The 25445-nt window shown below is 39.2% G+C and overlaps 1 protein-coding gene across 3 annotated transcripts; it reads left to right on the plus strand.

The window, feature by feature from the left end:
- Positions 1 to 4462: 4462 nt before the first annotated feature.
- On the plus strand, positions 4463 to 25399 carry lifra (LIF receptor subunit alpha a). Of its 3 annotated transcripts, none has more exons than XM_078251063.1 (18): positions 4463 to 4595; positions 12443 to 12662; positions 12917 to 13053; positions 13634 to 13787; positions 14614 to 14889; positions 15069 to 15195; positions 16161 to 16297; positions 16440 to 16582; positions 16894 to 17047; positions 18435 to 18499; positions 18838 to 19075; positions 19372 to 19557; positions 19779 to 19883; positions 20048 to 20194; positions 20370 to 20507; positions 20723 to 20816; positions 21056 to 21122; positions 21323 to 25399. In XM_078251063.1, exons 2-18 carry the CDS (start codon positions 12557 to 12559, stop codon positions 22016 to 22018), a joined length of 2970 nt encoding a protein of 989 aa, XP_078107189.1. In that variant the 5' UTR covers positions 4463 to 4595; positions 12443 to 12556; the 3' UTR covers positions 22019 to 25399. The 3 variants fall into 3 exon arrangements, with proteins under 3 accessions (XP_078107189.1, XP_078107191.1, XP_078107190.1); XM_078251065.1 differs by lacking the exon at positions 4463 to 4595 and adding an exon at positions 6543 to 6622; XM_078251064.1 differs by lacking the exon at positions 4463 to 4595 and adding an exon at positions 7794 to 7894.
- The last annotated feature ends 46 nt before the right edge of the window (positions 25400 to 25445 follow it).

Consider the following 25445-nt stretch of genomic DNA (forward strand, 5'->3'; position numbering starts at 1 on the left):
TGTCCCAGACCACCTGAGAGGTCTGGGTGTGTCATAGTGTATTAGACCTGTCCCAGACCACCTGAGAGGTCTGGGTGGGTCAAAGTGTAGCAGACCTGTCCAAGACTACCTGAGAGGTCTGGGTGGGTCATAGTGTAGTAGACCTGTCCCAGACCACCTGAGAAGTCTGGGTGGGTCATAGTGTAGTCGACCTGTCCCAGACCACCTGAGAGGTTGGAAAAAAAGTTGGAAAAGAACTCAGAAAATATTGCCCAAATAAAACTCAAAAAAGCAGCAATAAACAGTTTGTTCCAGATATGTGGAGCATAAAAACTGAACGCTGCTTCCCCCTGTTTTGTTCTGACTCTGGTGACAACAAGCAGGCCTGTCCCAGACCACCTGAGAGGTCTGGGTGTGTCATAGTGTATTAGACCTGTCCCAGACCACCTGGGTCATAGTGTAGCAGGCCTGTCCCAGACCACCTGAGAGGTCTGGGTGTGTCATACTGTAGCAGACCTGTCCAAGACTACCTGAGAGGTCTGGGTGGGTCATAGTGTAGTAGACCTGTCCCAGACCACCTGAGAAGTCTGGGTGGGTCATAGTGTAGTCGACCTGTCCCAGACCACCTGAGAGGTTGGAAAAAAAGTTGGAAAAAAACTCAGAAAATATTGCCCAAATAAAACTCAAAAAAGCAGCAATAAACAGTTTGTTCCAGATATGTGGAGCATAAAAATTGAACGCTGCTTCCCCCTGTTTTGTTCTGACTCTGGTGACAACAAGCAGGCCTGTCCCAGACCACCTGAGAGGTCTGGGTGGGTCATAGTGTATTAGACCTGTCCCAGACCACCTGGGTCATAGTGTAGCAGACCTGTCCAAGACCACCTGAGAGGTCTGGGTGGGTCATAGTGTAGTAGACCTGTCCCAGACCACCTGAGAAGTCTGGGTGGGTCATAGTGTAGTCGACCTGTCCCAGACCACCTGAGAGGTTGGAAAAAAAGTTGGAAAAGAACTCAGAAAATATTGCCCAAATAAAACTCAAAAAAGCAGCAATAAACAGTTTGTTCCAGATATGTGGAGCATAAAAATTGAACGCTGCTTCCCCCTGTTTTGTTCTGACTCTGGTGACAACAAGCAGGCCTGTCCCAGACCACCTGAGAGGTCTGGGTGGGTCATAGTGTATTAGACCTGTCCCAGACCACCTGAGAGGTCTGGGTGGGTCATAGTGTAGCAGACCTGTCCAAGACCACCTGAGAGGTCTGGGTGGGTCATAGTGTAGTAGACCTGTCCCAGACCACCTGAGAAGTCTGGGTGGGTCATAGTGTAGTCGACCTTTCCCAGACCACCTGAGAGGTTGGAAAAAAAGTTTGAAAAAAACTCAGAAAATATTGCCCAAAATAAACTCAAAAAAGGAGACAAAAACACACAAAAAAAAAAAAAGTTTGAAAAAAACTCAGAATATATTGCCCAAAAAATTCTCAAAAAAGGAGTCAAAAACCTAAAAAAAAAAAAAAAAAAATTGGAAAAAAACTCAGAAAATATTTCCCAAAATAAACTCAAAAAAGCAGCAATAAACAGTTTGTTCCAGATATGTGGAGCATAAAAACTGAACGCTACTTCCCCCTGTTTAGTTCTGACTCTCTGGACAACAAGCAGGCCTGTCCCAGACCACATGAGAGGTCTGGGTGGGTCATAGTGTAGCAGACCTGTCCCAGACCACCTGAGAGGACTGGGTGGGTCATAGTGTAGTAGACCTGTCCCAAGACCACCTGAGAAGTGGAAAAAAAGTTGATAAAAAAACTCAAAAAATATTGCCCAAAACAAACTCAAAAAAGGAGATCAAACCCAAAAAAAATAAATAAAAAAAAGTTGGAAAAAAACTCAGAATATATTGCCCAAATAAAACTCAAAAAAGGAGTCAAAATCCTAAAAAATAAAAAAAAAGAAGTTGGAAAGAAACTCAGAATATATTGCCCCAAAAAAACTCAAAAAAAGGAGACCAAAACCTAAAAAAATAAATTAAAAAAACTCAGAAAACATTGGCCAAATAAAACTCAAAAAAGCAGCAAAAAACTGTTTGTTCCAGATATGTGGAGCATAAAAACTGAACGCTACTTCCCCCTGTTTAGTTCTGACTCTCTGGACAACAAGCAGGCCTGTCCCAGACCACATGAGAGGTCTGGGTGGGTCATAGTGTAGCAGACCTGTCCCAGACCACCTGAGAAGTCTGGGTGGGTCATAGTGTAGCAGACCTGTCCCAGACCACCTGAGAAGTCTGGGTGGGTCATAGTGTAGTCGACCTGTCCCAGACCACCTGAGAGGTTGGAAAAAAAGTTGGAAAAAAACTCATAATATATTGCCCAAAAAATTCTCAAAAAACGAGTCAAAAACCTAAAAAAAAAAAAAAAAAAAAGTTGGAAAAAAACTCAGAAAATATTGTCCAAAACAAACTCAAAAAAGCAGCAATAAACAGTTTGTTCCAGATATGTGGAGCATAGAAACTGAACGCTGCTTCCCCCTGTTTAGTTCTGACTCTCTGGACAACAAGCAGGCCTGTCCCAGACCACATGAGAGGTCTGTGTGGGTCATAGTGTAGCAGACCTGTCCCAGACCACCTGAGAGGACTGGGTGGGTCATAGTGTAGTAGACCTGTCCCAGACCACCTGAGAAGTGGAAAAAAAGTTGATAAAAAAACTCAGAAAATATTGCCCAAAACAAACTCAAAAAAGGAGATCAAACCCAAAAAAAATAAATAAAAAAAAGTTGGGAAAAAAACTCAGAATATATTGCCCAAATAAAACTCAAAAAAGGAGTCAAAATCCTAAAAAATAAAAAAAAAGAAGTTGGAAAGAAACTCAGAAAATATTGCCCCAAAAAAACTCAAAAAAAGGAGACCAAAACCTAAAAAAATAAATAAAAAAAACTCAGAAAACATTGGCCAAATAAAACTCAAAAAAGCAGCAAAAAACTGTTTGTTCCAGATATGTGGAGCATAAAAACTGAACGCTACTTCCCCCTGTTTAGTTCTGACTCTCTGGACAACAAGCAGGCCTGTCCCAGACCACATGAGAGGTCTGGGTGGGTCATAGTGTAGCAGACCTGTCCCAGACCATCTGAGAAGTGGAAAAAAAGTTGATAAAAAAACTCAGAAAATATTGCCCAAAACAAACTCAAAAAAGCAGCAATAAACAGTTTGTTCCAGATATGTGGAGCATAAAAACTGAATGCTGCTTCCCCCTGTTTTGTTCTGACTCTGGTGACAACAAGCAGGCCTGTCCCAGACCACCTGAGAGGTCTGGGTGGGTCATAGTGTAGCAGACCTGTCCAAGACTACCTGAGAGGTCTGGGTGGGTCATAGTGTAGTAGACCTGTCCCAGACCACCTGAGAAGTCTGGGTGGGTCATAGTGTAGTCGACCTGTCCCAGACCACCTGAGAGGTTGGAAAAAAAGTTGGAAAAAAAATAAAACTCAAAAAAGGAGACAAAAACCTAAAAGTTGGAAAATAACTCAGAATATATTGCCCCAAAAAAACTCAAAAAAGGAGACGAAAACCTAAAAAGAATCTCAGAAAATATTGCCCAAAAAAACTAAAAAAAGCAGCAAAAAACAGTTTGTTCCAGATATTTGGAGGATAAAAACTGAACGCTACTTCCCCCTGTTTAGTTCTGACTCTGTGGACAACAAGCAGCCCTGTCCCAGACGACCTGAGAGGTCTGGGTGGGTCAGATTGTAGTAGACCTGTCCCAGACCACCTGAGAGGTCTGGGTGGGTCAGATTGTAGTAGACCTGTCCCAGACCACATGAGAGGTGGAAAATAAAGTTGGAAAAAAGCTCAGAAAATATTGCCCAAAAAAAACTCAAAAAAGGAGACAAAAACTCAAAAAAAAAGGCACGTATAACTCATACGTTGAAAAAAGCCGCAAAAACGTCCAAAAAAGCAGCAAAAAACAGTTTGTTCCAGATATGTGGAGCATAAACACTGAACCCGCTTCCCCCTTTTTAGTTCTGACTCTGGGGACATCAAGCAGGCCTGTCCCAGACCACCTGAGAGGTCTGGGTGCATCATAGTGTAGTATACCTGTATATTGCAAATATTGCACATATTGCACAATCCATAGGGGTTGTAGTGAAACCATACTGTTAATTAACTTTCGGTAGAATCATATGATGTTTTACATCATCATTATTTATGACATGCACTACGTACACATATATTTGCACAATACGTGTAAAGTATTGTAGGCTATATATGTGCATAGTACACCTTTTTTGTAATTTCATTTCTCTAATTTATCATTCAATTTAATGTGTTATATATTTGTTTTAGGTCGTTGTCACAATCTGTTCGTGACCTGCTGTGACATCATTTCCTGTGTGACTTCAACGCATCACGACAACGCCCTCTCCCCTGTTAAAAACAGTTAAGTGCATGCCTATTGGTTAGTGCAAGTGTCAATCAAACGAGTTCGCTCTATTCCAGTAATACCAACCTACTCTGGATTCATTGGGAATGGTTTTACTACTCAGCACGGGTGCAGGTTTTTTAGGACTGGATTATAGGATATATTTAGCAGATACATTTTTAACAGCACCGAAAAGGATTTATTGCTACATCAGAGGTAATGTTGTCGTTATTTTAATTTATAATAAACGTTTAACGTAGTTTGTAGATGACAGCTAACGTTACTGTAACGTTACCGTTAGCTAGCTGTTTTTTTCCAAACAACAGTGGCCTCTTCTGCGTGTGTGTGCGTGTTGTGGTGGGGTGCTGGCTGCTAAGTGAATTTAAAATTACATTTAACTAATCTTTTCCAATTGTGTCTCCCTTGATACAATGTTTTTTACCAAAGCTACCTAAATGTATGAAGTGTATTCACCGTCTATCAGTTGTTTATGATAAGACTTTATACTCATTCACGTTAAATTCATCATGCTGCCCAGTTGCTAATGCTAATGATGCAAAACGTCCTGTGATGATGCAGTTTGGGATACCTGCTGTATTAGGCACCTTTTCTATAGGATCAGAATAAAAAAAAAGTTATTACACATGAACGCCTACTTTGTGTTTGTGTTGTAGCACATGATTATTATTATTTTTGTGTAGTTGGGACCCCAAATGTGTGATATGACATTATGATAATGTATAATTCGTTATCATGGTTGTTTTGTTCACAAATTGAATAGTCAGATCAACTAATCTTTTATGATCATTTCGTAATATTTAGATTACCCAGCCAGTGTGCTCCAGTATGGATCATAGGCTGTTTTGTAGGACCATGTAACACTATATTGTGATCAAATCAGAATCAAAAAATGATTTATTGCAAAGTAACACTTACAAGGAATTTGCTTTCGTGGATGGTGCGTACATAAATAAACACATTAAAGGAAATGAATGTGAAAGAAACTTTAAAAGAAAATTTTGTGTGTTGCTTAAATATGGTATGCATGCACAGAAGAAGAGTTTTTTTGTTGTTGTTGTAAACATAGTATCTTCACACAGAAAACTGGGTGGGGCAATTATGTCATTAAAAAAAGAAAATGTAATAAATGGGGATGTCACGATACCAATACCAGTGGAATTTCGCGATTCTCGATAACCAATTCAATACCACAGTAAAAAATAAAACAATAAATCCAATGTACTCCCTTTTATAATGTGCATTTCAGTGTAAGGATTTCAGTTCACCTGGAACTTCAAAACAGCAAGTTAAGTCTGTTAGCACAAGCACTAATGTTAGCTAATGTTAACGTTAGGCTCTATGTGATAAATAACGGCACAGAGAAACAGACAATTACCTGGGGTTTTGGAGTTTCAGGTGAACTTGTGAAAGCCGTTGCTGTAGATGTACAGTACTGCAGTCAAAGATGCCCTCTGCAGTGGTCAAGCCGTCAGTGTGCACCGTGGTGTGTGCACCATGGACGTGTAAAACAAATCTATATACAGCGTTCGAAGCGCAGCCTTGTTCATTCCTGATTTACTCATGAAGCCAAAAAAGTTCAACTGCCCCATATATTATTACCCGGATAATCAGCGCTGCTTCCGCACTATCTGCACTAAAGACCTCCGCCGGCTGAGCCTGCTACTTCCAGTTTACACTAACTTGAATCGTGATTCAATTATTTAATCGTGCGTCTCTTCTAGACTTTATCGGACCAAATGGATTAAATTCTGATAGCAAATTGAGTCATTTCGTCGAGGTTGTGACGCTCAGAAATATGTATCCACTGATTTACAGATGTCTCTTTCGCCATGTAAGTCTATAGGTATAAGTATTTTTGGGCCCCGTGGCATCACGTGAAGATAAGATAAATAAAGATAAAACAGTTTGTGTGCTTTCTTTGGTACCAGTCACTTGGTTGTCTGTGCTAAACAAGATCAAACTAGTTTGTATATTTCATTCAGGGTTGGACTGGCATGCTTTTGACTCTATGTGTATTTATTTATTATATTAAGATAGTAATTTAGAAGCAAAAATCTAAAAGCAAATTGTGTATTTATAAAGGGATTTTTTTATTCACTGTTGCTTCAAAGATTTAAATTTACATTCATGAAGGCTTACAGGGAAAGGGAAGGAAGGAAATGGATGTTTGGTTGAGGTCCAAAGCCTACACACACAGGACTGAATGTCCCTTCGCCACTGAGGTCAGAGCACCGACATTTCACACAAACACACTCATCTGTTAACTCTCTCTGTTTTTTCACTTATTCTCTTCCGGTCTTCCTCTCGTCCCATTCAAAGGTCAAACATAATTAGCAGCAACTTTAGCTCATGTTTCAAAATGTTACCACACTTATATCAGTACACAGAAGAGGCACTGTGTGCTTATTTTATTCGGTGGTCATCGTATGACAGCATAATGACAGCGTTGCTGAGTGTAGGCCGAGAACAGCCACACTTAGGTTTATCCTGAACTTGGCTTCAGCTGCCATCCTACACAGTTTTAGTAAAGACAATAGTATCAGAGGTTTTGTTCTTTGTTTTTTAAAATGTGGTTTTGATAGTAAGGTGCTTTAAGATTGGTGGTTGTACTGTAAAAATGGATAAAGATTAAAAAAAACAACACTTAGACCATATCTACTACTGCCTGGGGCGAAATACATATGGAAAAACACTACAGCTCCCATATTTTGTATGTGTATATGTTTCATCACAATCTGATGTCTAAGCGTGTTGTAGTGTTTTCCATGAGTAGTCTTTCTTTCTCCAAGATGTGGAGTAATTGAGTAATTAGAGTAATTGTGGCTGTTGTTGGTGGCTGTGTTTCCAGTTCACTTATATTTTTGTCCTGGTTTTGGCTCGAGTGGGGATAACTTTACACTTTATACATAAGATGTCTTTTATACTGAAACTAGTGTTGAAATAGTTGATAGATCAAGAAGTAGGTTGACTAAATGTTCAATCAGTGACTTTTTCTCTCTCAAAAATATCAATAGATTAATAAATAATGAACCATTAATTCCGAGGCAACGGTAGCTGCCTGAAACACAAAAAAGGCTAGTTATTATGGGAAGTAACGTGCCGCAGCCAACACAAACACACACCTACACACTCAAAACAAACATATTGCATAATTTCGCATAGGCCAGTAACTGTGCATATTTTCTGACTTGCACAATAAATAAATCTCTGAATTAATACTGGAAATGGGTATGGTGTGTTGTGTATGTCCTGACTGAGTTCGTTCAATATTTTACTACCACCTTGTGTTTAGCTACTGTGGAATTAGTGGGGACAAAGGAGGTATTTTGCCTTCAGTAAATTTGGGTTCCGAGAAATGATTGCATCACAGGGTAGTCAGTCCTGCACAGTATTTTTTTCATGCGAGTATACCTGGATAAAGGCTGCCTTACACAGCTGAGTAGTCAAACAGAACAGTGGCAAAGTCCAGTGTGGAGAGAGGCAGTGTTTTTTAGGTAAGTCCTTTCTTTCCTAAAATAGGACTACTGCAGGCATACAGATGAGGTTTAGACTTGGTTTTTAAGTAACCGCAATATCCCTGTGGTTTTTGTTTGTGGTCACACTTATTACTGCTACAAGGACAAGGACTAGAGCCCAGCATAGAAGTATTGATTTGTGTGATGATGTGCATTTGTAGCTATCAGTTTCTTGGTTAGATTTCCCAGAATCAAGGGCTGTTTTTACCACTTCCCATCAGTGCACTATGTTGTTGTTTTTTCATGCCTCAGATGGTCTTAGGAGATATTGAAGGTTGTCAAATGTTTCAGCCTGGTGCTGAAGTTGGGGAAGAAAATATTTAGGATCCAGGGCCCTTTAAACATATAACTGCTCTTTTCATGCGGGGACCTGCAACAGGCTCAGAATCCATTTTGGTTCAGGCACAGAAGTGTGTGAAACATTGACTCCACACAGCTGTATTTATGTTGAGCCATGCCTCTGAATTTCATCTAGAGGTGATGTTTTTAAAGCCAGGAATACACTAGAAGAAGTTTAAAATCCTAGCCAACTATGGAAAGACCCATCAGCACATTTGGGTTAATAAAAGCCCAAGTGTTCAGATGTCCTTGTTAACCAAGTCAAACTAAAGAAATCACACTAAGAGTAGTGATTGTTTAGCGTGTTTTTTGGCTGCAGAAATACAGTAGTTGCTGGATAGAGGCTCATTATCAGCTGGATAGTATGCATTATCTACATAGTAGTATTAATAGCAGCAGCAGACCAACTTTTACACTACCATAAAAATGCACAGTCAAATCTATTTTTGTGCATTCAAAACCAACAACTGGATGTATGTGACCATTAAGTTCATTCATGTAGGTTTCATGTCTGAATAGGAACTCCATATGTGAAACCACTTTAGGAACCAGCAGTAAAAAACACATCCCAGATTTGAAATTCTTCTTTTACTCTTGCTTCTGCAAAATTATCTAAAGGAAAGGAAATGTTATAGTGTACCACATAATGATTGTCAAGATGTTCTGTATATATTCCTTTAGGCTTCATGATGGACATGCTGTGTTTTGCTGTCATTTAATGGTGTTAGTTCATTTGGTGGTAGTTCAATGGTGTTTTTTTTTGTTTTTTTTCAGAAGGAGAAAATACTGGCATTAGCATTGTTGTCAGAAACAACAATGCTAATGCAATTTCAACTTAGCATGTTTCCTTAATATCTGATGACGCATGGGGGTAATTTTTGGATTTATTACAGTCAATATATTATATATTGGACCTTTTAAGATTGGTTCATCATTGGATTGGATCATTGGATCATTTTCCAGACACAGTATACTTACATGCTTTTGTTTCATTCAAACATGTATCAATTACAAATAATTTACAGGACACATGGTTTTGTTTCACATACATATACTTTATTTAGTTGACAGTACAAGGTATCTTTTTGGTAGTTAGATAAGCAGGCTACAAAATGTGTTCCTGTCCTCCATTCCCATAATGTAAGCATTCTCTTCTCTGAAATGGAAGTATTTGGCACCTGTAGCAGCTTGATTTGCTCACTGCGTTCATTGTGAAAGGAAAACAACTGTATATCATCCACCATGTTGTGGGGAAAAAAGATTGTAAGGCTGCAAGGATTTGAGACCAGGTTTGTGTTTTATTCTTGCATCATGATTTAATACCGCTTTTAGGATGAAAAGATAGCTTTTTTTTTTTTTTTTTTTTTTCTTCAACCTCTCTATTAGCAAACACTGAGTTATGAAACCAGATGCAGAAAACATATCTCCTCATTTGTTGCATAATGTTTGCAGTGACCATATTATAAATGAAATGAAATAACCTGCTACGATTATATTAGAGTCATACTGTACTGTCTGACTGTCTGCAATGCATACTCTTGCGTTGTCTTGTCTGTTTGACAAAGATGCTTCAGGTTAGGGTTAGACTCTTTTGTTCAGGTATCTTAAACAAGCTTTGCTTGGGTGTTGTCTCTGTGTATTTTTGATTTCAGGTCCTATTGTTGCAGTACTAGGCTTGGCAGTACAAGAGCATTGTTTTATCAAGCTACCAAACAGTTTGATGCCTGTCCCAGCCTGTCCCAAGGGAAACCAGAATAACTGCACTGCAGCTTCTCTGTGATGGTTAAACACACAATAGCAGTGATTACATACACAAACATGCACATGCAGGTTCATCAAGGCCAAGGCGCAGAACAAAATCGCAACATCTCCTTTTTTTGATGGAACAACAATCACATGAATTACAGGCTGGGCCTTGACCTTGTGTCCCCACCTAGATGTTTTTTTAGAAAAGCAACTTGAAACACTTTGTATCTAGTTCTAGTCCCTTTTGTATCGCCATTATTACATTAGTGTTGCAGTATTATTAATGTGGTTTTGTTGAATCAATCCTTACACAATTATTGCATTGCAGGTATTTAGTCATATTCTTAATTAGGACTGCAACAAATGATTTTTTTCCATTGTAGAATAATCTTCTGATTATTTTTGAGTCATACTTTGGTCTAGCTATAAAATGTCTGAAAATAGTGAAAAATGCAAAAAGCTCTAAAGCCCAAGGTAATGTCTTTGAATTGATTTTTTTGTCAGGCCAACAACCAAAAGCTATTTAGTTTATTATCACATACAGTAAGACAAAGAAAAGCAGCAAATCCTCACAATTAGGAAGCTGGAACCACTTGATTTTTACCTGAAGGGGAAAAAAAGTATGCGGTTGTAGTGGGCCGCCAGCTACAGCCAGTGAAGTTGTGGCAGTGTTACTTTCTGGCTGTCTGTGAAATGAGATGTGTTGACATTAGAAATTAAAACACTGTGACCTTTTTAATTCAGTATAAATCAGGTAGTGCTGGTGGATGAATATTTCCCTGTAAAAATGTAGTTCTTAATGTACAAATGTACAATGAGGATACAGCTGTATCCTCATTGCTTCCAGCTGCCTTTAAATAGGCGTGTTTGTGTCTGTCATGCATGTGGTACAAAGACAAGCTTCTATATATTTAGAATGTAGCTGGTGATTGAAGAGTTTGTTAAGTGTACTGTTTTATTCCTGTAGTAACTTTTGTCTTGCAGTACAGTGTACATTTACTTTTGTAACCGTTGTGACTGAAATAACACTGAAACGGTACTGAAAGTAGTAGTTTATGGTGCTGGAATGTGTAAGGCAATTTTTTTTGTAAAGCAACTATTAAACACTTCCAATTCCAAATGCTTTACATAAGGCATCATGCATGGGTTCGTCGTCATGCTGAACCCATAGCTGTCATCTGTCTTTGTCCTCAGCTTTACTATCCCTGTCTGCCTGATCGCCATCTGGCTATTCACAATACTAGTAGATAGTAGCATTGTTAGTAGATAAGCAGCAAAATGGAGCGTTCAACATTACAAAACTACACAAGTTGAGATTAGTACAGGTGAACTGGATAAGGACAGGGGCGAGATTTATAAAAACAGCATTTTCTGACAAGAGCAAACTAGCCAAACCTTGAGAGACATTTTATGAAATTACTGTGTGCATGCCAGAATATTCCATGAATAAGAACATTATGTTTGCATGACTCCAACTTTACAGTTTCCCAACAGCTGCCCTCATCTCAACACCACCTAAATAGTATAAAACAGCACTGAGGTCTTCAGGACAAGAGTTTTATTTAAACAATTTTTTTCAAATTAGCAACTTTATTACCATGAATTTTGTTGGTAAATTCACATGGTACACATGGTACCTTTCTCTTTGCCAGCTGCGACAGCAACGCTGGTATTGTTTTCACCTAAGGAAGCTAATAATAAGAGTTCTGTCTCAACACTAACAAAAAAACAAAATTACATTCACTAAACCTAACGTCCTGAACTAAAGAACAACATTAGAAAACATGGTTAAACGAAAATGGCAATTCAACCCTACTGCTCAGAGCTATCTATATAAAGTGTTTTATTTATTTACAGAGTATTCACAGTTTGTTTGCAGTACACTTAACATTAAAGCTAAGTTAACTGGCTAACACCAGCACAGGACTGAACAACAGTAATGTTAGCGTTACAGCCACAGCTATTAACTGACTAACACTTAAAGGTTAACATTATCACAGCTCATGTATCTCATCACACAATAATCACAGAACTAACAAAGTCTAAGCACGGAGTTTGAATATATATACAGCTCGGGCGTAACACCCCCATTTTACCTGGAGACACTAACACAGAGGCAGTTTTGAGTACTTTGCCAGGTGTTTATATTTCTGTCTGTGGACAGATTTTGTCACTGCGTTAGCTTCATAAGTTATGAAACTTCACAGATGTGTAGTGAATAGTGTAGTTGAGATCAAAATGAAGGCCGAGTTTAAGATGGGTGTGGCCAGAGCAAGGGTGCTGGAAGTACCCACACACTTTACACCCCTGGCCCGGTTTGATGTCGCGGCTGGTGTTATCCAATCGCAAGATGGTCTCTAGTTTATGTGTGTGTTTTACCAGATCTCTATTGTATTCATCGTACATTTACCGTTTGATTCTCTCTTCTGCTGTCTTTTTCAGGGAAACCTGTAGTTCTTGCTCGTCTTGCTCTCAGGATGTCTAGAATGGTGTTGCTGTAGTGGAGAGGACCACCACCTTAGCATCTGCAGAAAGTGACCTGGCCAGTTAAACACCATGCCTCGCTTAAGTGTCAGTCCCAGCTCAAAGCCTAACTGTAGCCCTGTCTGGCTCATCTCTGTTCTCCTGGGCCTCTTGGCTATACACACTAATGCCAAAGATGGTAAGAACCAAACTGCATTAAGGGCAAATTCCACCCTCGCCATTCTGATGAATCAATAATCTACAATGCTCAATGCACAGGCTGTTAAAAGTGTTGACTATTGATGAAATATAGCAGGTCCATATGGGAAGGTTTGCTCTTTTGTTCTATGGGTTTGATACTAAAACCATGTCTGCTGATTTAAACTTACACTGTGTGTCTGTGTACTTTGCCATTTAAATCACTTAATCCTGTCCTGTCTTTTTTTTTTTCAGTCCTTACTGTACCCCAGCAGGTGAGCTTGTCAGCCAACATGTATACACAGCATCTAACCATATCCTGGCTGGGGGGAGCAGCCACAACCTTTGACCTCATGATTCTAAGAACTGAACTCAATGAAACTGTCTTCTATGTAAGAGCATTTCTTTCTTTTTTTCTTAATTTGTTCTCATGCTTGTCTTATTGTACGTTTATGCCACACGTTGGTTAGATTCTCATGTAAAAGGAGCTCTAGCCTAACCAACACATTTTTGCGCAATTGTATATATAATTTTGGATAAGGTTCCCTTATATTTGTTTTTGTCTTTTAAACAATTGCAACCAAGAAATGTACTGGGTAAAACATTTTACAGTTGGAAAGTACACTTAAAAAACAAATCAAAGTGTGACACTGTTTCTAAACATATCTTTGGCATTTCTGTACTTCAGTTTCTTGTCTTTTATTGGCTGACATATGCTGATACTGCAGATATGTCTGCAATGAGCTAATATTAGCCGATATTAATGGTCGGACTCTAAAAGGAGCTTTTAAAGCCATAGTTAGTTTATTTGCCTCTGCAGCGCATTCAGTTATGACAGTTTATTTATTTGAATTATTATATTTGAGTACAATAATAATTGTTTCTTGTCCTGCTTAAGCTATGACTGTCATCACCAACAATCATTTACCATTTGTTCTTTCCCTCACTGTGTTTTCTGTGTATTATCTGTAGGAGACGGTGTCTGTGACGATGAATCAGGTGAGTGGTCGGCACCAGTGGAACTGGACCTCAGTTGAACCTCTTGAGTGTACCTCGCTGTCGATCAAAATCCGCTCACGAGATGGACAGACAACAAGTGAATGGAGCAACACTCAGATACTTCAAGGTCAGAGGGGCAATAATTACACCCGTATATAATGTATTATAGGACACCAATAACTAGAGAAACATAAATTGCTGCTTTACCTGACCTGACAATTTGGGATCAACATAATGCATTTGTTCATTTAGGGCAGTGGCTCTCAACCTGTTTTGGACCAGTGCCCCCCTATCCATTATCCAGGTCCCTTACCGCCCCCCGATCAAATAAGATGTAGGATAATTGCCCTGAATATTAATGATTAGGTCCTATTATTATTGTTATGATAATTATTATTGTTGTTATTAGTCCTATTATTGTTGGTAATCATCAAAAAATCATATCATTGAATGAAAAATGTTCGACAGCTATGTTCATAGACTTATTAAAGATAAATAAATAAAACGTTTAATACAGACTATAAAGTTCATGATAAGACCGATTCATAAAGCTGAAGTACGGAGTTTATATAAGATAATACTCTGATGTCCCGTTCCCATGAAGGCAGCACGGATCTGCACCACACAAAGCCTAAAGAAACACTAAAGAGAAGAGTTACGATCCACCATCTCGTCCAGTCGCAGTGCAGAGCAATTTCCACAATATTGCTACCAGCACCCCCCCGTCATCCGCTGAACGCCCCCTGGGGGGCTGTACCACCCCCGTTGAGAAACACAGATTTAGGGGGAGCTGAAGCCATTTCAATTTAAAGAGTTTTTCAACAGACAAACAGATGTCTGTCTTTGTACCTAAATATACTGTAGATCTCTATGTATTTGTCCCTCTCCTCTTTTGGCTATCATTTGACAATTCTAAACACTCTGCTCTCTTCTTTCTCCCTCACTCTTACCAGGAAGCGATCTACCGAGCAATGAGGAATTCCAGATGTACCCCCAGGACAGAATTGTACCTGTGGGGGCCAACACCACCTTCTGTTGCATTGTGGAAGAAGGGAAGCTATTTGGTACCATCCGCTACGGCAACACAGTCATGAACACAACACGGCTAAGTAGGCGAAGTTTTGCCGCTACAGTGGTTAATCAGGAACTGTCCGGCAAGACGGGAACCAACGTCGTCTGTTTTGACAATCCGAAGACAAAGCTGACTGGAGCAGTGGTGTTTGTTGGATGTAAGATGAATAAGTGGATGGAAAAGAAAGAACTGAATTGTGAATGATTGTCATATTGGGTAAATGTGCTTGCAGTGGCAAAGAGAGGCAGTTAAGAATTATTTATGTCTATGTTAACCTTTATTTATATATGTATATGATGAAGCATCTAAGTTTCTGCTTGTTGTCCCCTTCTCCAGATCCACCACTGCCCACTGATTTTGTGTGCGAGACTCGTGACTTAACCTCAGCTGTGTGCCAGTGGAATGAAAAACGAGACACAAACTTGTATAGAAAACGAGGAACCCGCTACTCGCTGAACAAGAGGTTGTTAACTCGCAAACCTCATTTGGACTTACACATGTACCCAACAAAATGGCTGTAACCCGACCTGAAACCTTATGCTGTGTTGAAAACCGTAGGGCTCAGGTTGGGTAGCAGAACTGTACACACGTGCTCATTCACAAAAGGCTACAGATTCTAAAATACAGTATATGGAGTAGGACACAAGCTTGACACATCTATGATTTGGAGATCAGTTTCTTAACATTTTGCAATCAGAAAAATGATTTAATATGAGTGTAGCTTATAATATGCATGCTTAAATTACATATCTGCTGTCTCAAAATGCTGTGGTTGATCTGGTTTGCTTCCACACTTCAAACTAACAGCACCATAGTTAGTTGGAACCAGATGCACCTTTTCAGGCAGTCTCAGTTCAGTGTTCACATCACCTAATCACCACCTAAACGAACCAGCAATTGAACTGCTTTCGTTTGAAAGCACCTAAAGTTATTATCACCATAAGTAAAAAAAAAAAAAAAACTCAATAATACAATGGTATCTGTATCTGACACAGTATATTGGAAACTCACAGTGGAAAGTCATAATTGTCTGGGACAGAGGAGGCAATAATGGACAAGCCAGGATGTGGTACAATGTGACTGTTTTTGAAAAATTATCCTTGCATTATTTATGATTGTTACCCCTGCCTTTCTCTAAAAAGGGTTTTCTGCCCAGAAATAAAATCAAACAACAGTGAGAGGATGACAAGAAATATAAAGCACTTAGTCTTAGTAGCTGCTAGTTGTCTGCCAGACCTTTTACAGGAATTGTCTGTAGACTGGCTTGAAGAGAAGTTACATTATGAATGTGTTTGGGCCTGTGTCTGCATCTATAGGTTAGATCTAGTATCTGAAGTCATTATATTTTTATTTAATTTGGTTGTTTGTATTTTCACATTCTTAGCAAATCTGCTGTTTATTTTTTATCTGTTATTTTTTTCTTTAAAGGAACTGTACCTTTAGCAGCCCAGATGAGAAGCAGAAAGAGTGTAGCATGGCCCATTGGGAGGGTAACTTTACACTGGTAGCTGTAAACCCTCTCGGCCAGTACAGCCTCACTGACTCTGCTGAGATCCATCACAGAGGTAGGTGTATGACCCTTACCTTCTCAAAATCAATGGATGGATTTATACCAATCTGTCAAAGTAAAGGTAAACATAGACATGAACTACACTAATAAAAGTTGTTTTTTTAGTTTACTGATTGTTGTTTCAACTTTCTCCTCAGTGCACCCAGTTGCACCAGTAAACCTAACCTTTGTTGTCCATGCCTGGAATGCTTCTGTGTTGTGGCAATGGGAGTACAACAGCTATTCCTCTCTGGCTCTTGACTGCCAGGTAGAGCTTGCCTCCCAAGGGTACAAAACAAAGGTGAGGTGGGTGGGGGGGTGTGTGTGTGCGTGTGCGTGTGTGCGTGTGTGTGCGCGCGCTCTGTCTGTCTCAATGTACAGAACCTTCTTTCTGTTTTTTGGTCCATCTTAAATGGATTGTGTATATGCAATATCAGTCAGACATATTTTCCACTTCCTTCCTTCTACCACATTTCCATTACACATTACAACATACTAATGACCTACCACATTACTTTCTACAAATGCAAGCTTGTACTGGCATGTTCTCTCCATTTGTGTGACCATCACTGTACCAAACAGTAATATATTCTCATGTGTGTGTCTGTCCAGCGTACCTTCTCTGGTGTGGGTCTGCGGTCAGTGGTTCTATCAGACCTGTATCCTGATGAAGATTACAGTGTTCAAGTCCGCTGTGGTGCCCAGCAGAATTTCTGGAAGTGGGGAAGCTGGAGCAAATCATTTTCCTTTAAAACCAACAATTATGGTAAATGGTTTATTTGAGGTATTGTTGTGGAAGTTTCTGCTGCAGCAGGGGTAGAGTTTTCAAAGTTTAGTGAATGAAACAAATAAGACAGTCCGAGAACTAAACCAAGTTAGGGTTTTGTATTTTATTAAGATATATTTGCAAATATAGGAAGAATAACAGATTCACAAAAAGCACAAACAGCTCAGTGAGTACAGATTCTTCCAATGAGTGAAGGGAACACTGAGCTTAAATGCACATTGGGGAAAGGGGAGTGACAATTCACACATGATCTGTTTGAAACAGGACTTTAACACCAAACACGCACATAAAGATACAGATCCTGCCAGATACTTTTCTAAATTGCAGAAAGCGTCATAAAACCACTTCATCTAACCTCCTGTCCCCCACTTTCACATCTGGGGTCACATTCCCCGTACATCGTAACTGACAAGGGAGGAACGGATCTGGGAAGGAAGATGGTTTACAGTGGCCTTGTAGTTTATCAGTTCAAACAAAGGGCCTACACTTTGTCTTCCAGACTCTCTGTCTCAGCAGTAAAGCAGGATCGAATCAACATGATAAAATAGGATAAACTGTCTTTCAATAATGCAGAGAAAAGGCTATGTGCTAATGAAAACATAAGAATTAAAAAGAACAGTGCTTAAATGTAATTTTTGTCATTACAGTATCTCTTTATTTTAGCAGATATTTCAGTGATTTAGGGCTGAAACTAATGACCATTTTCATCAGCATCAATCTTGTTCTTATCTTCTGTGAGTGGTTTAGTCTATATAAGCTATACAAATAGTGAAAATGCATATTACAAGTTGTCAGAGCCCAAAGTGATGTCTTCAGATTTTTTGTTTTGTCTGAGAACAGTCCAAATCCCAAAATAGATTTTTTTTTAAAGTGGCAAATTCTCACATTTTAGAAGCTATAACTAGTTCATATTTGGCATTTGTGCCTGATTTAAAAAAAAAAAAATTAAATGATTAATTAATCATCAATTGTTGACAACAATTGTAATCAATCAATTTTCTGCAGATCGACTGGTTGTTTTAGCCCTACCATAAATGAGCATCAATCAAGTGCCTTACCAGGATTCCCTGAGCCGTTTATGTTTAATGACATAGCAAATCATTAATGTTGCTACATGCTGACTTAATCTTAACTATATATATATATATATATATATATAATTCTCACTTCTAAAATGTCAGTTATAAAAGATGGTTAGGTAGACATTTCATTACTGTTAAAGCTGTGTAGGTTTCTAAGATCAATAATAAACTTTTCATGTCATCTTTTTAGTCTGTTTCAGTAGAATTGTCACTTAATTGAAATTACAAAACAGCAGTAGTAGTGCCATTTTTCGTTTTCATTTTTTTTTTGTTGCTTCACTCAGTTCCAGATGCTCCTGATGTGTGGATGTGGATGAACAAAGACTACACTGGGCAGGTCATTTGGAAGGTATTTTTAGTTTTTCACCTTGAATTGAATTGTTATAGATTTTGATTGTGATTGTTTTTACTGCAGAGAGCAGCGGATTTACAGCATCTTCACATAAGCCACAATCAGATGACACAAGTGCATTGCCTGTCAGGGTTCTTCTGTTTTAGTCTTTATTCTTCATCTGTGGATTTCTTCCTCCTTTCTCCTTTTACTCTCTTTCTCCATTTTGACATGAAGCTTAACACGTTGTGAATATACATCATACAAATGTCTGAAATTGTAAGTAAAAGGGGACTTAAAATTGTCCCTATCTTTCTTTCTCCCCCCTTCCTTCCCTTTCACTTGATTTCTTCTAGCCACTGACGCAAAGACCGAGCCATGGTCTGATCACAGGTTATGAAGTTACTCTCTGGAGCCCTGAAGTTAATTTCCAGCACACCGAATTTTTTTCACCAGATACTTATGCTGTACCAGTCAACCTCACACAGATCGCTACCCGCAGCAGTGACAACAAGGTCATGGCAACCGTCATTGCAAAGAATGCTGCTGGGGTGTCTCAACCTGCAAGTGTACTTATACCTTTACGTCTGACAGGTATGTGGAAACAGAGTGTTTGGGAGGTTTTTAGTAAGAAGCACGTTAGAAGGCAAAAACGTGATTAGTTTGTTTATTCTTAGCGGCACCAGTTTAAGTTCATTTGACAGATATGTGTTCAGTCAGTTAAGTTTTTAGGTACTGAGAGCAACTGGATGATTTTTCATTTGTTTGTTTTCACATTCATAAAACTCTTTGTCTCACTTCATAGCAGCAGTCACTTAATTATAAAAGGATAATATGAAGACATGCAGTTTCTACATTGCTGTATACATACTGTATTTTCTTCTTTCCAGATGTGGAACCCCTTACTATGTCCAGGGCAGTTTATACCGACAGAGGTTTCCCTCTGTTCTGGCAGCGCAACGCCAACGACACCTGTGCTTATGTGGTAGAATGGTATGAAGCTTCCTGCAAGTGGGACTGCCCTGTGGAGTGGATCAAGTTGGCTGCTGGAAACACTAATGTCACCATTAAGTCAGGTCTGTATTACTACAGTCAGTACAGGCTAAAAACTCCACTATCTTTGTCCCACTGCTATTCTTCGCTATGAACAGTGTTTAGTAGTTTAAAAAAGTTAAAAGGAGTTTCACCTTCCCACATACTCAAACTTAACTTTAATTTCTAGTATCTGCCAATAGGGGGCTGTCAATTGAAATCATACTGTAATGTAATACATAATAATCTATTTCTTTGCCATCAGCCAACTTCCAGCCGGGTGTGAGGTACAACATTTCCCTGTACAGTAGCTCCTCCTCAGAGGCCCCAGAGCTGCTGCAGCATTGGCAGGGATACATGCAGGAGCTGGGTATGGATAGCACTCCATGTGAAAAGCTTATCCTTTTCGAAGAAGCCATGACTTCAGAAATCATACTCTGCATTTTAATTGCTGACTCTTTGCTCGATTATCTTTGTTATCCCTCTGACCCATCTCTTCTGTTTTCTTTCCTCCCTTCCTTGCTGCTTCCACAGTCCCTTCCAGTTCTGTCCTCCTGTCAACCACTCAGCAGGACTCTGATATTCTCCTTACCTGGAGAGAGATCCCGCTGGTCAACAGAAGAGGCTTCCTCCTGGGCTACAACATTTACATCAGTGGTGGCTCCCAGCTCACACTTCTAGGTAATTGTATACACATGCATGCATGCTTCATTATAACATTCATCACAATATGTTGTAGAAAGTACATTTTGTATCCTGTTAAACTCACGTTTCTTCTCATTGCTCCCCCCACATTTCTCCTTTTTGCTTTCCATTCCACTCCTCTCTCTTGTTTTCCACCCTGCCCTTTGAACAGCCAATCTGTCAGATCTAGAAAGCAGGAGCTACACAGTAAAAGGTCTCTCTCAAGGCCTCTATAACTTTACTGTCAAGGCCTACACCTCAGCAGGCGAGGACAAAGGCACCACTGCCTCCATAACGCTGGAGCCATACAGTACGTGAATGTATAGTTAAATGTGTATAGCTACGACTGGAAATAAACAATTGTGTTTATTCTACAAGTATTACTTTTACTATTATTTGAGGCTACAAAATATGCATGTATAAATATATGTTGTATAGATAAATATTGTTAGGTGACCACAGGAAAAATAATCATCTTGCTCTAAGTCCAATATCTGTAATATTTCCACTGTCTTGTCCTGACAGCGGATTGGCTGATCCTGGAAATCTTGGCTTCCCTGGGAATCACAGCCTTACTCCTGGCCGTTGTCACCTTCATTTGCTACAAGAAAAGAAAATGGTGAGACCGTGATGCTTTTATCCTGTTTCTCTCTCTTGTTTGTGTGTGTTCCATGAATAATGAAACAAGTACAAACAAAGCAACAAGTGTTGAAAAATACCATATTGGCGAACACCCAGTATAAGCAGCAGATTATTCTCTATACTGTATTGAAGACAAGTTATTAGGAGGTATTATTCTCATTTGTTTAGGCTTTTTATGATAATGTATTTTGAAGTGACATTTTGCTTTGTCACCAGGGTGAAAAAGGTGTTCTATCCAGACATACCTGAGCCCAAGCTGTCTGGTGATTGGTCCAGGTCACAGGTACAGTATTAGTCTTAATTCAATCTGACTCTCACCACTAAACTCATTGAGTGCTAATTCTATATATAGAACTTACAATTGACCATTCCCTATTTTTTGTGTTTTTTTTTTTTTTATCATCCCTTGTGAGAAGACTATGAGGCAGTTGTCTCCCATTTAAACTGACTCAGTAAAGTGTTTAAACACTGTGTGTCTTACAGGGGCCGTTGGATGTGAAGCCATCTCCCCACAGTTTGGTCCATATGGTAGAAAAACCTGAGTGGGATTCTAGTAAAGAAGTGCTCGTCGTCATTCCTGAAGAAGACGAGGATGAAGAAGGGCTGGGGATAGGAGACGAGCCAGTTGACACAGATGAGCCAACGTCATTACGCTACTACAACCAAGTGGTAGATGAGCGGCCCATAAGACCGCGTTTCCCAGACTCCTCTGATTCGTCTGCATCTTCTTTGGATTCAGCATGCACCGATGTGACGTACACCGGGATCCAGACCTCAGGGTCTTCTTTGGTCTTCCAGCTGGATCCACAGGGCTCTTCTGAGGGCCACCAACCCCAGGCTGATCTGTCTGTCTGTGGAGGTGGAGGAGGAGGAGGTTACCGGCCCCAGATGCAATCTAGAGCCCCAAGTGATGACATAGGCCTAGCATCACCCGAGCCTTTCCTAGAGCCCCAGGCTGCCAGTGCTGGGGGCTACAAACCCCAGAGCTCCTGGCATTTTGACCCTCCCGTAGAGGCTGGGGAAAGTGGGCGCCTGGCACCGTCTCTTGGATCCCCCACCTCAGTTGCTTCCACTCAGTTCCTCCTCCCTGATGGAGAGGAATATGCAGAGGAGAAACGACAGCTGTCATCATCAGCAGCAACCTGGTTCACCAACCTGCTGTCATCTACAAAACCATGATATCATCTCTCTCTCACTACTAGCAGCCAGGCCAGGGGGGGTTAACATAAAACTTTCAGATTCATTACTGTGGCATGAATCAAACAAGCCTAACCCATATGGTCTAGGTAAATATCCCCTCTGATGTAGCACTACATTCTTACAGCTGTACTTTAACAACAATAATGCTATTTAAGGTGTTAAGATGTAGTTAATTTTCTCTGTCATGCAAATATAAATCAAAATCGGTATATTTATATATCAAAACAGTTCTATTCTGACAACAAAGATTTATTTATACCTCTCTTCAACCATATGTATGACACCCCCTGGCAACCTGGTGGCTGTTACGTCCCCTCACTGTCTTTTCCGTGACTAACTATAATGGGCATTTAGCAATGGCGTATTCTGTGTTTCAGTTGAGTATCCAGTTTTTAGCTTGCATTTCAGATGTTTTTCTTTCTTGTGATGTGAACTTTACTTCACTACAGAAGAAAACTGAAAGCAAGAAAGTTTTAAACCAAATGACGGAACAATAACAGTAAAGGACATTTTTGGAAGAACACTACAAAAGAACAGTTTCAATAGAAGGTAGCAAAGTAGACAGAAAACCTCTGTTTACAGTATCCATGTCTTCTGCTGGTCTGCCATTGGGATATCCTTGCCTGTTTCATGACAGCTTATGAGCTACTGAAAGGAAAAGAGGCCTTTGGCTGTAAATAAAAATGATACAATTTTAAAGGTATGTAAAGATGGCACTCTTCTGGATCAATACCAAGGTAGCTCCTATCGTTACAGACGTGATCTATTTTTCCCAAATTACTTTCTAAACAGTGAGATGTTGGATGAAAGATGCATTTGTGAATGAGAAGAATCATTATTTTCCACAGGTACAGGAGTGGTGCTGTCTGGTATGGTCTGGAATTGTGTGGGTGATGAGCCCCTAGATATATACACTGATATAAGCTAGAACATGAATATGAAATATGAGTTGTTTTTTTTTGTAGTATTTGCTTTTTCTTTGTTAAGAAATGCATTTCAGTCAGGCCAGTGTCCTTTTTAAATGTTGCTATGTGTCGTACATTATCCTCAAGTTGATGATTGGTATTGAACAAATTATGAGAATTAACGTATTTACAGTGTTAAATTGCCTTGATAAATGTAATGCTTCCAGTCATTTGCACCATATCGCCTTTCACACACTGCCTTGCACCTAAATGTTATGTATAATGAATAAGAATTACTTACAATAATGCTGTTCCGAACTAATCAGAAATGTATTGTATTGGACATATAGATTCCACTGGCACTGAGCATGACGTACAAAGGATGTCTGTTTTTAATCAATTTTAGTTAGCGCTGAAATTTGTGTGAAAAAAGTGTGGTTACATCATGATTGCCATGATTTTACTCTCAGCCCTCTCAGTATATCGGTGTGATTGTGAGATTTTTTCTTTGGTTGCTTTATCTTCAAGCTCAGAGAGATGGCTGACAATGCATTTGAAGTTGATTTGCTGTGCTAAGGCTTGTTTATTTTTAGGGATATCTAAGTCTACAATACATACACATTTTTTTATTTTTATTTTCCAATGTGACTATTTATCTTTTTATTGCAAATGAATTCCTGAATTCCCCTTGTACATTTTGTGACTGGAAAAAAGGACCATGGGGAAAGCATATATTGGGGAACTAGATTAGACTAATTTCCAGAAATGCTGTCACTTTGCTTTTTTTTTTGACAAAAATGTGTGGAAATGACGTGAATATTGGTCGCTTGACAGCACTTTGGCATCTCCATTAGGGTGTCAAACACAGGCCACTAATTGCCCAAGTAGACTCCTCATACTTGATTTGCTCTCCACCCATGTGTACAGTGTGGGTGTTAAAGATGCACCATTGGCAAGGCTTCCCAAAAGGATCATTATGCAAAGATTGTCCTTTGACATTCTAACCCAGTGGTAACCCGAATGTTTATTTTATGTTTTTTTTATAGCCAGGCCCTTGCTTGCCTGTGTGGCAGCCTGTGGATTATTGTTTCTCAGTGCCTCCAGCCAACAAGCTTTAAGTAAGACTACTGTGACATGAATGATGACTTAAGACTAATTGCAGTCTGTATAATGGATGGCTTCACTGATGAACTGATGACAGGCAGGCAGTCCTCTTTGACTACTGAGAAAAATTTATCACTCCTTTCTCTTTGTCTTGTAACACTGATCTGAATTTTTACTTGATTATTGGCGGAAATGGTTAAAAGAATTAATCAAAAGCTACATCTTCTGGCAGTTAAATTGAGTAAAGCGTGAACCAACCAGTTGCATTGTAAGATCAGGGATCAATTCAAGGCAGTGGAAAAGGATGGATATAGTTTTGAGTATTTAAACATGGCTGCAGATTGTTTTCCTTTTGAAGCCTGCTTTCTAAAACAAGCACGGCTTTAGAGACTAACCTATGAACGCTATGTGTTACATGCTTTTATGTTGATTTGTATCAACAAGATGGCACCTTTTTTTATACAACTAACTGTACATAATTGTAATTTTCTTTCATTTGTTTCCTTCTTTCAATACAACATTATATTCCCTATACTACAACAGGCAAAGTTAATGTTGACAATACCAGCTTTGTTGAGAGAATAAAGGCAAATATTTGTGTGAAGACACCAGATAGATATATATATAGTCCTATGAAATGTAAATGCATACCACTTTGACTTTAAACTTGTGTGTTTGAACACATGGGCACCTTTTTAAAGTGTGTCTAAAAATATCATGTAAACTGCATTAGAATTGTGAACCTGTCTTATAATAGTTTAGCCTGCTTTGCATTCCTATCTTATCACTGCAGTGTCACTGACACATTTTAAGTAGGACTAGAGTACTCATCATGCAGATTCATATAGTACATGGCAACTGCTGACATGCAATTTTCCATTTTTTTCCCCCCATTGTCCATCCACATTTTTATTTGGAGCCTATGTTTACTCTGTAGAACATTACTTTTTTGTTTTTTATACAGCAAAGGTACTCTTGCTGCCTTACACATCTTCATCTCTGGCCTCAGATGTTTTTGCGAAACCGATGCATGTTGTATAAACTATTTCTAAAAAAACAGTGGCTCATAAATCCTTTAAACTCCATGTTTATGTTACCCTATAGCTTTAAAACACTAACACTGACTAACGTTGTGCACAACAACATGGATGAAGTATTGTGCACCTGAAAAAGGCTTTCATTTCTGAAAAGGCTTCACATTTCATGATATTTTGCAAAATATTTTACTATTGATTGAATTAAAAGAGACAGTGAAGTGCTTCTGAGTGAACAAAAATAAATTTTAACACTAATAACACAAATTGATTGAAATGCTACTTGTTTAAAGGCAATAAAATTATTTTTCTGGCCACTTGTCAGTTTGTCAGTGTTTTTTAGTGTGTGGCGTTTGGTGTAGC

This window comes from Sander vitreus, chromosome 5, assembly GCF_031162955.1.
Source record: "Sander vitreus isolate 19-12246 chromosome 5, sanVit1, whole genome shotgun sequence".
NCBI classification, from domain to species: domain Eukaryota; kingdom Metazoa; phylum Chordata; class Actinopteri; order Perciformes; family Percidae; genus Sander; species Sander vitreus.

Excerpts from the sequence above, each read along its gene's own strand:
- lifra (XM_078251063.1), top strand. The coding sequence starts at position 12,557 with ATGCCTCGCTTAAGTGTCAGTCCCAGCTCAAAGCCTAACTGTAGCCCT. Across the intron at positions 12,663-12,916 it reads ACACACTAATGCCAAAGATG|TCCTTACTGTACCCCAGCAG; the intron begins GTAAGAACCAAA and ends TTTTTTTTTCAG. Across the intron at positions 16,583-16,893 it reads CCCAAGGGTACAAAACAAAG|CGTACCTTCTCTGGTGTGGG; the intron begins GTGAGGTGGGTG and ends GTGTCTGTCCAG.